The 12,490-nt window shown below is 42.5% G+C and overlaps 2 protein-coding genes across 4 annotated transcripts in view; one reads left to right on the plus strand and one right to left on the minus strand.

Moving 5' to 3' along the window:
• GFM2 (GTP dependent ribosome recycling factor mitochondrial 2) overlaps positions 1-1,842 on the minus strand; it is a 31,167-nt gene extending 29,325 nt beyond the window's left edge. For 2 of the 3 annotated variants that reach the window (XM_083352004.1, XM_083352003.1), the window contains exons 1-2: positions 1,548-1,842; positions 892-979 (exon numbers count right to left, since the gene is read on the minus strand). In XM_083352004.1, coding sequence (XP_083208130.1) covers positions 892-979; positions 1,548-1,592 — 133 coding nt within the window. In that variant the 5' untranslated portion in view covers positions 1,593-1,842. Of the gene's footprint in view, positions 1-874; positions 980-1,547 lie in introns of those variants that run through there. The other variant, XM_083352005.1, reaches the window with a different exon arrangement.
• A 201-nt stretch (positions 1,843-2,043) lies between these two features.
• On the plus strand, positions 2,044-10,884 carry NSA2 (NSA2 ribosome biogenesis factor). Its single transcript, XM_083352007.1, has 6 exons — positions 2,044-2,186; positions 5,964-6,151; positions 6,500-6,650; positions 8,665-8,844; positions 9,576-9,768; positions 10,639-10,884. The coding sequence occupies exons 1-6, from the start codon at positions 2,184-2,186 to the stop codon at positions 10,704-10,706; spliced, it is 783 nt and encodes a 260-aa protein (XP_083208133.1). The 5' UTR covers positions 2,044-2,183; the 3' UTR covers positions 10,707-10,884.
• Positions 10,885-12,490: the final 1,606 nt, after the last annotated feature.

Genomic DNA, 12,490 nt, shown 5'->3' on the forward strand with positions numbered 1-12,490 from the left:
ATGTTGATGGTGAACAGATCAAAACACTGACAGAATCCATGGATGGCAGGCTTTTGAGTGTCCTTGCAAAGAAAGGTGGCTATATTGGTCACTGATTTGTTTTTGTTATGTTTTTGAATGTCAGAAATGTATATTTGTGAATGTTGAGATGTTATATTGGTTTCACTGGTAAAAATAAATAATTGAAATGGGTATATATTTGTTTTTTGTTAAGTTGCCTAATAATTATGCACAGTAATAGTCACCTGCACACACAGATATCCCCCTAAAATAGCTATAACTAAAAACAAACTAAAAACTACTTCCAAAAATATTCAGCTTTGATATTAATGAGTTTTTTGGGTTCATTGAGAACATGGTTGTTGTTCAATAATAAAATTAATCCTCAAAAATACAACTTGCCTAATAATTCTGCACTCCCTGTATTAGTTTCCCCTTTTAAGTTGCATTGCTGAAATAAATGAAGTTTTGCACGATATTCTAATTTTTTGAGTTTCACCTGTAGTTTTGATAATCCACTTAGCTATTTATACTACAAATTCATACATGATTGGGGCTCACAGAGGATTTATTCCCTATCAACAATGCACGTGTAAATATATTGTGCAGCATGCATTCTGGATAAAAAAAGCATTTTTTACAAGATCATGTTAAATATTTTTAAAAGTATTTCACAGAATAATCAGGAATTAACCTGAAAAATTAGGAACTAATTAGGAACTTTTTATCTTCTTTTGGTTGCATAATTTCACTGTAACAGAAAGCTCTAACCATGCAATACTGAAATGAAGGCAATATTCAAACTGGTACTTCTATTTCTTTATCTTCATAGCAGTGTATTAGAGAATCAAAAGCAATACAGATTTAGAATTACCTTTTTCAAGAAATTACCTGCTGGATGACTGTAATTTCTTTGAAGATTCAAAAAGCCTTTGAAGCATTTTATAGTAATAATTCTTGCTTTTCCGCAAAGTCTACACTTTGAAGAAAAAAATACCCATCAAAATAGTCATTACTTTGAAATCTCTTTTTTAACGTGTTAACAGCATATTGCACGTCACTAAAGAAAATGCTAATTTATTGCAGATTATATGGTGGGTCTTTTGAGACACATTAATTCACATGGTGGAGCAGTGGGCTAATGCCTCCTTAAGTAACACCAGCTGCCTGCAATTAGCGCAGGTTCGCATCCCACCAGGCTCAAGGTTGACTCAGCCTTCCATCCTTCCGAGGTAGGTAAAATGAGGACCCAGATTGTTGGGGGCAATTAAGCTGACTTTGTAATAATGCCGCTTGGGGTGTGTGTGTGAAAGCCCTAATAAGCAGGCATATACATAGAATGAAGGCTACTGCTAAGCTTGTAAGCCGCCCTGAGTCTTCGGAGAAGGGCGGGATATAAATGGAATTAAAATAAATAAAAATAAAAAATAACACCCCAGTATCATGAACCCTTATTTTATCCATGCAGTATGAATTGCTAATATTGTTCCAATCTTTTTTTTTTCATTTTCACACGCATACTCAAAAATCACGCCGTATAAACTTACCCCTTGGAGTGAGGGCACGATCGTTTGTCTCGTGTGGCGTAGCATGTTCACCGACCAGCCTAATCGTGTAAATCGCTGCTACCCGAAAAGGCACGGCAGGTTTTAGCAGAAAGCACTTAATGCTACGGAAACCGAAGCATCAAATCAAACCCATACGATAACACCACTACCATTGATCGTTAACAAGATACCCTCTGAGAACCAAACGTCCTCCACTCCTTGGACGCTCTTAGAGCCAAAGGCAAACCCGAGTGGGTTTGTCCGGAAGCTTTCGGTTTACTCCCCACGTGGAAGGCATCAGTTCCTTCGCAGCGGGCCTGCTACTTTTCTTCCGCTCTCTCCACAAGTTCCGGGAAGCATCCAAAGAAAAGCCTGAGCGCAATTCTTTAGTTTTGCTTTTCCCTACCCGCCCCCCCTTCCCCTCAGCCATTCATCTTTTCGTTTCACCCTACACTTCAGACGGTCCGGGGCGGCGGGAGGGAGAAGGAATCGCCAGACATCTGAGCTCCTTCGCTAGTCGGCGGAACGGGCGAAAGTGGAACTGGATATTACCCGGACTTGTTTGACTGTCGCTCTTCCTTTTTTTCTTTCTGGCTCGAAAGAAGGGTCTGCTCGGGCTTCGGGCGCCGAGTTGCAATGGTGAGTGGATTGACGGACCGTGGACTTTTTGAACGGAATGGGATGAGGGGAGGCTTTCTAGGGACCAGGGAGCTGCTTTGTGGAAGGCAAAGAGAAAGAGAAGGCGGTACTCGGAGTCGGGCTGGTAGGTCAGACTTCAGTCTAATTCGAGGGTAAACAACCTTGGCACTCTTATGACTCGTGGACTTCAACTCCCAGAATTCCTGAGCCAGCTGTGCTGGCTCAGGAATTCTGGGAGTTGAAGTCCACGAGTCATAAAAGAGCCAAGGTTGCCTACCCCTGGTCTAATTATACGCCTCGCTGAGGCTGCAACTGATCTATATTGATCTCCCAAGGATTTGCATCTGAGTAGGCTTGCATTTTGTATTGGATTGTAGTTCGATGTTACATCAAAAAACGTCATTTTTATAGCACGAGTTGCTTACTGGCTGGCTAATTCAAGAGCAGAAAGAAACTAATGCGGAACTAGGCAGTTAAGTGACTTTTCAGCTGTTGATGAACTAGCGTTTCCTGTAACCCCGGCTGCCAGTAATGGGGTATGGTGAAGGATAATGGGAGGTGTTCAGTATCATCTAGTACAGGGGTCTCAAACTCAATTTCATTGAGGGCCACATCAGCATTGTGGTTGCCCTGGAGGGGCGCGGTCTACTGGGTGGGCATGGCTGGAGGGCATGTGGCCTACTGGGTGGGCATGGCCAGCTCTACATCATTTGTGTCAAGAGTGCCTACAGGGGCCTAGGCAGGAGTGGAACAGATCTGAGTGTCTCTGGCAGAAGGAGATGGGACCGAGGCAAGTGCCAAGGCATGGTCCGCTGGAGGTGCCTCACTGTTCCTCTCAGGTCATGGGACGGCGGCTGGATGGTGGCGCAGAGGTCAAATGCCCAGCCTGCTGCACTAAGCCCAACCCCACTTCCCCAAGGGGGTGCCCAGCTGCACTTACCTCCTCCTCAAGGCTGCTGCTGCTGCTATGCTTGTTCTCTTTAGCCAGGTTGCTCATGATGGGTATGAGTCAAGAGGGAGGCCCATTCCCTCTCCATGTGAGACCTGGCTTTGTATCTAAAGCTTTCTTAGCAATAGGATGGGAGACCCCACAGGATAGGCCAGGAGGAGGGGGCAAGGGGATGGTGAAAAGGCAGCAGGGGAGGACTAAGGTAGGACTTCCCTCAGACCCTCCCTCTCCTTCCTTCCTTCCTTCCTTCCTTCCTTCCTTCCTTCCTTCCTTCCTTCCTTCCTTCCTTCCTAAGAACAGAGTGGTTGGAAAATATTTGAGATGAGGGAGGAAGAAAAACAGGCAAGAAACACAACTGAGGAATGAAGAAATGCACCATCGCCTGGAAGTGTCCAGCACATGGCCCTCACCTACTTCACATATCCGGCTTGGTGGGCTCTGGGGTAGGGGATACCATGAGCAGCATGAGAGTCGATGTTACCTGCGCAATGTTGCCCAGCCCCCAGCCCACCCAGTTTTGGCAGGCAGAAGGACGCTCTCCTCACAGTGCCAAGAGGCTGAGCCGGGTGGCACAAATCTGCCTAGCCCCTAGCCTGCCCAAAGTAGGCAGGACCATGTGCTGGCCACTTCCAGGCAATGGTGCATTTCTTCATTCCTCACAAAGGGTGATACCTCCCCAGCATATGCCCAGGGAGCAGTGCCGACGCAGCAGAAGCTTGTCCCTTGATGTTTCCAGATGGCCTTGTCGACTGAATGTATTTCAGCATAGATGACCACCACGAAATTGTACATTGGATCCCGGCTGGCCTGGGCCAGGGCCAAGGCAGCAGGGGCCGTTCCCTCACTGTTTCCAGGATGGCTTCGTGGGCCACATGGATTTGGCTGCAGTGGTAAAGGCAGACTGGGTGGGACTAAAAAGTTCAATCAGTTAATTCCAACTTTGAGAGATCTTTTTTTTCCCCACGAGTTGAAATTGATTGAAACTTTTTTTTTTTGCACATGCCAGCGGAGGCCTAAAGCGAAAAGGTTTTATAATAGCTAGCTGAAACCGTAGGACTGGGGCGAGAGTGCGTCTGCCCACAGAGAGGGCTGTGCGTGCCACCTGCGGCACGTGTGACATAGGTTCATCACCATGGACCTAGGGTTAGGGTTAGGTCACCATGAACTCAGCAAAATGGACGTCACCAACAAACTCGGAATACTTGGGTATGGTTAAGGAGGGCAATTACTTTTCTAGGCTGCCCTATCTATGTTTCCTGGTAAAATACATGGGAAAATCCCATTGGAGGAATTTTCCACTTAGGGTTAGGTCACCATGAACTCATAAAGCAAAATGGACATCGCTAACAAACTCAGAGTGCTTGGGTATGGTTAGGAGGGCACTTATTTTTATAGGCTGCCCTATCTATGTTTCCTGGTAAAATACATTGGAAAATCCCATTGGAGGAAAATTCCACTTAGGGTTAGGGTTAGGTCACCATGTAACACCTCTACTCCGCGAGCTGCATTGGCTTCCGGTTGCCCTCCGGGTGAGATTCAAGGTGCTGGTAATGACCTATAAAGCCCTAAATGTCTTGGGTTCGGGATATCTGAGGGAACACGTTCCCTTCGTCCAGTGCGCTCCCACAGGGAGGGTCTTCTCAGGGTGCCGCCGGTAAAAGATTGCCGGCGGGTAACGCCCAGGGGGAGGGCCTTCTCAGTGGGTGCGCCTGCCCTCTGGAACCAGCTGCCCGTGGAGTTGAGGACTGCCCCCGACCTCCGTTCATTCCGCCGGGACCTGAAGACCTGGCTCTTCGAGCTCTCTGGCCCAGGCTGAGAATTTTAATTTTAATTTTAATTTTAATTGGGGTTTTTATTCTCTCAGGGACTATTATAATCTTTTTAATTGTTTTTAATTTTTGTATTTCTTGTTTTAATTCCCTGTAAACCGCGCTGAGTCCTTCGGGAAAGGGCGGTATCCAAATCCAAATCCAAATAAATAAATAAATAAATAAATTCATAGGACCAAATGGACATCCCCATTATTTATTTATTTATTTTTGCGCACGGTGGCGGAGGCCTAAAGCGCAAAGGTTTTATAAAACCAAGCTGAAGGCCTAGGACTGGGGCAACAGCACAAGTGCCAACAGAGAGGGCGCTGTGTGCCACCTGTTTCACACGTGCCATAGGTTCACCACCATGGATCTAGTAGATAGCAGATTCTACATTTGTGACTAGAAATAATCTATTCTTTGTTTTTATGCGTGTTTCTGTCCTGGGCTATGTTTTATGTTTGTGCAGAAATTGTATGCTTTTATGTATTAAAGTTTGTGTCATTAATTGCATAAAGCATTACAAAATGGAAAAAGATATGAGATACAAAACCATACTGTAGTCAGATTTGTTAAGAATCAGCCTAATAGACAGCTGCTATTAATAAACTGATTAATGCTTGCAATAGCATAAAACATTTTCATGTATCAAGTAAAATTGATAGAAATTGATTTTTTGATAAATTTTTAATCAAATGTTTCTTGCTGGAGTTTCACTTTGAAGTATTGTGGCTGTTTGGTTAAAATGGCTAAGGTGAAAACCGTGAAAATAAAATGGATGCGTGGCTGTGGATATTTTATTTTTAAGTGGCTTTTTTATATATTTAGATTTATTCCTTAGTGACAGATTCATGTGTAATTACTTGGAGACTAAATAAGTATGGCAGTATGTCAGTTTCAGATAGAAATATGCTGAAATGAACACCACAAAAATAATATTTATGTAAATACAGACACTGAAAAAATGATGGGTATAATTTTAACAGTTTAATTTCTATTTTGTTCTCTAATTCACAGCCCCAAAACGAGTATATAGAGTTACATCGGAAGCGATATGGCTACCGCTTGGATTACCATGAGAAGAAAAGGAAGAAAGAAGGTCGTGAGGCTCATGAGCGGTCAAAGAAAGCTAAGAAAATGATAGGATTAAAAGCTAAACTGTACCATAAACAGCGCCACGCGGAAAAAATACAAATGAAAAAGACGTGAGACAATTTTTATTATAAACTTAAGGACTCATACAATAAATTGTACTGCTGATCTAGTCTTATTAGAATGTATGCTGATTATTTTTGTGTATATCCATTACTCAGAGTTTAGATACAATGACATTAGTATGGTTTTCTTGAGGCACTTGTCTTATGAAAAGTGCTCCATGTTACAGTTGGTGTTAATGTTGCATATTTTGCCTATAAGTAGTATGGTTCTCTCTAAGCTTTGGAATCCATTTAAGATCTCTATTTCTAAAAGTTTTCATGGGGCAGTGTTGCTGATTTAGTGCTAAATTAATTTGGAAACATCTGAAAAGCAGCTTGTTGTATCTATCCCTCTAGCATTAAGATGCATGAAAAGAGAAATAGCAAGCAGAAGAATGATGACAAGACCCCAGAAGGCGCTGTGCCAGCATACCTGTTGGATAGGGAGAGCCAGTCTCGAGCAAAAGTTCTTTCCAACATGATCAAACAAAAACGAAAAGAAAAAGCTGTAAGTCATACAGATGCTTAAGTTAATATAATTTGCAAGGTTATTTACTGTTGCTTTAAAATACTGATTTGCAAAATAATGACTCTAGTATTTATTCAAAATATTGAATGCTTATTCCAGTGTTCTGTTCTAGGTAGGATATTAATTTGCATTTATGATGAGTTTTACTAGATTTGTTCAAAAATCTACATAAGTGTTTTAATTTGCTTAGTACTTTTCTATCTCCCACTTTGGAATATAAGTATAGCTTTTTAAAACATCTGATTACTTGTATAAAGTGAAATTAAATTGGTGTACAGGAAATTGCTAAAAAACAAAGACTTGGCCTTAAAACACTTTGCTGGGAAGAAATACCTGTATATTTTCTGTATTTTTCCTCTTCGTGGGAAGATACAGCCGTTTCTGGCTTTTTCAAAAGTGGAGGGCAATATTTAATATAAATTCCTATTGCTCCACTCTCCATTATAAATGAGAAGAATTTTATGTCCTCCTGAATATTGGAAGATTTCCTCTGCCTGTTGCAAAGCTTATTTTGATATAGTTTTCCTGTATAGCAATGTTCTCTTGATAGGAAGAACAATAAGAGTTGTCTGTGTAATCAAACCAGACTTTACAGATTTCCCACACTGATACAATCCAACTGTAGTAATAAAGGTAAAGGTGCCCCGCACATGCGTCGTTTCCAACTCTAGGGGCCGGTGCTCATTTCTGTTTCAAAGCCGAAGAGCCAGCGCTTGTCCGAGGACGTCTCTGTGGTCATGTGGCCGGCATGACTAGACGCCAAAGGCGCATGGAACGCTGTTACCTTCCCACCGTAATGGTCCCTATTTTTCTACTTGCATTTTTACGTGCTTTCGAACTGCTAGGTTAGCAGAAGCTGGGACGAGTAGCAGGCACTCACTCTGTTACGTGGCACTCGGGATTCGACCCGCCAAACTGCCAGCCTTCTGATCGACAAGCTCAGCGTCCTAACCCACTGAGCTACAGCGTCCCTAACTGTAGTAGTAGTAATTATTAATTAATAACCCTATCAAAGAAAATAAAAATAAAGTACAGGTTCTAATTCCAAAGTAAAATAGATAAAAGAAAATACTGTAATAAAATATGTGGTAAATGCAATGAATCAGATAAATACATCACCTTTTCATGATACCCCAATCTGTTCAATATGGTTCTTAGCTGGACTATCTAGACCAGTGATGGTGAACTTTTTAAAGACCGAGTGCCCAAACTGCAACCCAAAACCCACTTATGTATCATCGGGTGCCAGGTGGGCATGGCCCATTGGGTGGGTGTGGCCAATTGGGTGGGCATGGCTGCGGTGGTAATGGCAGAGTGAGTTGGGCTAAAAAGTTCAATCAATCAATTCCAACTCTGTAAGATCTTTTTTTCCCTGCGAGATGAAATTGATTCATTGATTGAACCTTTTTTTTTGGCACATGGCGATGGAGGCCTAAAGCGAAAAGGTTTTATAAAACCCAGCTGAAGGCCTAGGACTGGGGCGATGGCGCACATGCCCACAGAGAGATGGCTCTGTGTGCCACCTAGGTTCGCCACCACGGATCTAGACTATAAGCTTAGTATTTCTGCTCACCATGTATATGTTATAGCCCAGGAGGAAATAGGACAATCTGTTATTCAAGTCCCAGTGAGCTGTTCTTTCAAGTAGGTATGTTAAACATCTAAGCCTGAAAGGGACATAGAGTTGACAATCAAACAAACCATTAGCAATAACCTCAATGGTCGGGGCACTGTGGCTTGTGATGCAGATACAATCATTCTGTTATTGTGTTAGACCAGGGGTGTCAAACTGCCGGCCCACGGGCCAGAGCGTCACAGAGAAACCGCGCCCATCCCATTTTCGGCAATGGGAAAAAGTTCTGATACGTCACGCGACGTCATGTGACGTCACAAGTTTGACATGCCTGTGTTAGACAAACTAGTATGTTACAAAATTAATGAAGCAGTATATTGTATGTGTTCCCATCTAACGTTACAAATTACTTATTTTTAGGGGAAATGGGAGGTTCCTGTGCCCAAAGTCCGGGCCCAGGGAGAAACAGAAGTGCTCAAAGTGATTCGCACTGGAAAACGAAAGAAGAAGGCTTGGAAAAGAATGGTTACCAAAGTGTGTTTTGTAGGGGACGGCTTTACCAGAAAACCTCCAAAATACGAGCGTTTCATTCGACCAATGGTAAATATTACTTGTAGTAGGTTAATAGCTAATTTGCTTTTTCATGTTCAGTCTTCAGTAAAGATGCCCCACCCATGTCAGCAGAGGAGGCATGCTGTAGATCCCATCAACCAAAGTATTCTGGCTGGCAGAGAGTAGAGCTTTCTCTACCATTACACCTACCCTTTGGAACATCTTGCCACTCCCCATGTTCCACAAGAGCTTAAAGACCTGGCTTTGCCAATTGGCTTAGACCTCCAATGGAGGGGCTCTACAGTGGGGTGATTGATAGATGAATAATAAATCCCGTCTCCCATCCTGCTTATCTTTCTCCTTCCCTCCCTATCTTTTAGTTAGAGCTGAGTATTTGTATTTTTATAATATTTAATTTATATTGTCTATAAATTTTCTGTAGTTTTATCTTTTTAATATTGTAAGCCACCCAAAGTCACGCTGTGGTAAAACGGGCAGCCAATAAATTTAATAAGTAAATAAAATTAGGAAGACATAATGGTACATTTAGCGATCGTGAAAAAGAGGACAAGCTACCTGGAACTGGTCACAATTGTAGTCCATCAACCTAGTGGAAATCAGAGTCATGAATGCTCATAAACAGCTGTTAACTTTTCTGGGTTTAAAACTAAGCCCATTTATGTGGGATTGGGATTAAGAATAAATGCATGTGTTAGTTTGAATTCTCTTTTTTTCTATGGTTACTTACGAAGAATTTTATTTATTTTGTTGAATAACAGGGTTTGCGATTTAAGAAGGCCCATGTAACACATCCAGAACTTAAAGCCACGTTTTGCCTACCTATTCTTGGTGTAAAAAAGAATCCTTCTTCTCCTCTCTATACTTCTTTGGGAGTAATCACAAGAGGTACAGTAATCGAGGTGAACGTGAGTGAGCTTGGTCTCGTCACCCAAGGAGGCAAAGTTATCTGGGGTAAGTAACCGAATACTACTTTTAAGTAATAAGAATTAATAGTAATAGTATTTAGGCTTGTGTTTTACGGCATACTCTGGGCAATTTACAATGTAAACCTTATTTGCATATTGCCCCCAACTATCTGGGGTCCTAATTTTACTGACCTCATAAGGATGAAAGGCTGAGCCAACCTTGAGCTGGTCTAAATTGAACTCCTTGCTGTGGGCAGAGTTAGCTTGCAGTACTGCATTCTAACCATTGTGCCACCAAGGCGCCTAATAATGCTAATGAAAGAAGCATTTAAGCAATTAGATATTATGTGAGAATTGTATGAAATTGCAGGTTTTCAGGATGAAAACTACAGGATGTCTAGTCATCTCTAAATGAGATAGGCACCACATAAACCTAATAAGTAAAAAAAGTATTTCTTGCTTAGCAAGATAAAAAAAATCACAATTTGCTTGGATCTTGATAATGACTTTTGTCTAAATTTGCCCAGCAGCAGTTCAAGTGTATCTTATGAAAAGAAAAAAAAAAGATTTTATTCATCAATTTCAGCTGCTTCTTCCCTGCTCCAGTAATACATGACTCAGCAGTTAGAGGAAATTATGCAGTTCATTCAAGTTACATTATGCAACTTAATTGTAACAAATTTTAATGTTGGTTTGTCCAGTCTCACAGAAGTAACTTTTCAGTTGGTAAAAATAAAGGCCCATTATTCTCTTTTCCCCGACTCCTCCTTCTTAAGTAGAGTTTTAACACAATGTATTCAAATGCCAGCTATGGAGGGATGCTTTTTAAAAGAATTGTATTGCACTAGTAGACTGAATTATTAAGAATCTGCCATTTATAAATATTCATTTTCAGTAAAACTTGTTTTCTTTTCAGGAAAATATGCACAAGTAACCAATAATCCAGAAAATGATGGATGCATTAATGCAGTTCTACTTGTATAGTGACACTGCAGCTATGGGTGTGCAAGCTTTTCACACACAAACAAGTACTTCTGCAGACTTCAGATAAAAGAATGTATTTCAGAAGAGCCATCTCATAAGACAGAGGACTGCTGAAGAGCTGGCTTTTCTCCAAATATTATCAAAAATAAAAAATTTCTTGATTAGAATGGTAAATAGATTTAAACAGAATATCTGTAGTCCTTGTTTCTTGCACACAGTAACATCCTTTACCGTCGTTTTTTTCAGTATTAAGAAAGTAGGTACGTGTGGATAAGTAATAGCTGAAACTAACTTTCTGCACCAAATTTCACACATGTGGGACACAAGTTGAAGTATAAGAATATTCCAACTTTGTGGATATCTGGTAGCATCTTGGTAGTGAGAAAGCATATTCATAGTATATTGCAGGTCATTAGTTCCAGGGGAAATTTTCTAAGTACCGTATTTTCCAGCGTATAAGATTTTTATTTTATTTTTATTTATTTTAATTCCATTTATATCCCACCCTTCTCCAAAGACTCAGGGCGGCTTACAAGCTTAGCAGTAGCCTTCATTCTATGTATATGCCTGCTTATTAGGGCTTTCACACACACCCCAAGCGGCATTATTACAAAGTCAGCTTAATTGCCCCCAACAATCTGGGTCCTCATTTTACCTACCTCGGAAGGATGGAAGGCTGAGTCAACCTTGAGCCTGGTGGGATGCGAACCTGCACTAATTGCAGGCAGCTGGTGTTACTTAAGGAGGCATTAGCCCACTGCTCCACCAAGGCTCAGATGACTTTTTAACGCATGAAAATCTTCTCAAAAGTCGGGGGTCGTCTTATACGCCCAGTCGCCTTATACGCCAGAAAATAGTAAATCCTTGGGAGCAGAGACGTTAGTGGAAACGGACAAATCCAGCGCTCGAGAAAGGCGAAAGACGGCCTCCTCATAAATAAACCGACCAGCCCAACCGAGGCTGAGGCTGAGGCTCCAGCCTAGGGCAGCAGACCCCCCTTTTTTTTTGGAAGGGAGCGGGAGTCAAGCGCGTGCCGAGCCGCCAGTGCTCGGCGAGCACGAGAGCTCAAGGAAGAACAGGAACCCAGGCGGAGGCCGACGTGACATGTTCACGCAGAGCTGAGCTTCACCTGACCCTGGGAGTTTGACTTCAGGGCGTGGTGCCATGGCCAGACCTACAGCAACACCCGCCCAGGAAGGCGCAGCTCGGGAATTGCGACAGGCAGACCGCAGCGGAAAGCTGGCGCTGGGGCTTCAGCAACCCGGGGTCGCCCCTCCGCCCTGAAGTAGAAGGCAGCCTTGGGGAGGGGGGTTTGTGAATCTCAAACTTGCGGCGCAGGGCTGAGCCCGTTTCTTTCACCACCACCACCATCCCCACCCTCCGCCGCCCTGTTCATTAACTAACCTACGGAAAGAACCACCTTCTTTCAGACCTGGTGCCTTCCCGAAGTGTTGGGCCACAATGTTCGTCGCTCCTGGCTGAAACAGCCAGCACGTGTGGCTGAAGTAGAAGGGGGCGCCAAGACGAGAGGAGACGAGGTTTAGGCGAGGTAGAGCAAAGCTGATCTCGAGGCCAAAAGCTCTTGATAAACATTCACCTAATTGAGAAGCAGCCCTGACTTCCTACTTACCCGTATTTTCCGGCGTATAAGACTTTAACCCATGAAAATCATCTCAAAAGTTGGGGGTCGTCTTATACACCAGAAAATACGGTATACAAAATATTCTTAACCTAGGAATGTATGGGTGACTGAACTGTAATCTTGTTTTACATATGTTAAAACA

The sequence above is a fragment of the Vipera ursinii genome (assembly GCF_947247035.1).
Source record: "Vipera ursinii genome assembly, chromosome: 2".
Taxonomy (NCBI): Eukaryota; Metazoa; Chordata; class Lepidosauria; order Squamata; family Viperidae; genus Vipera; species Vipera ursinii.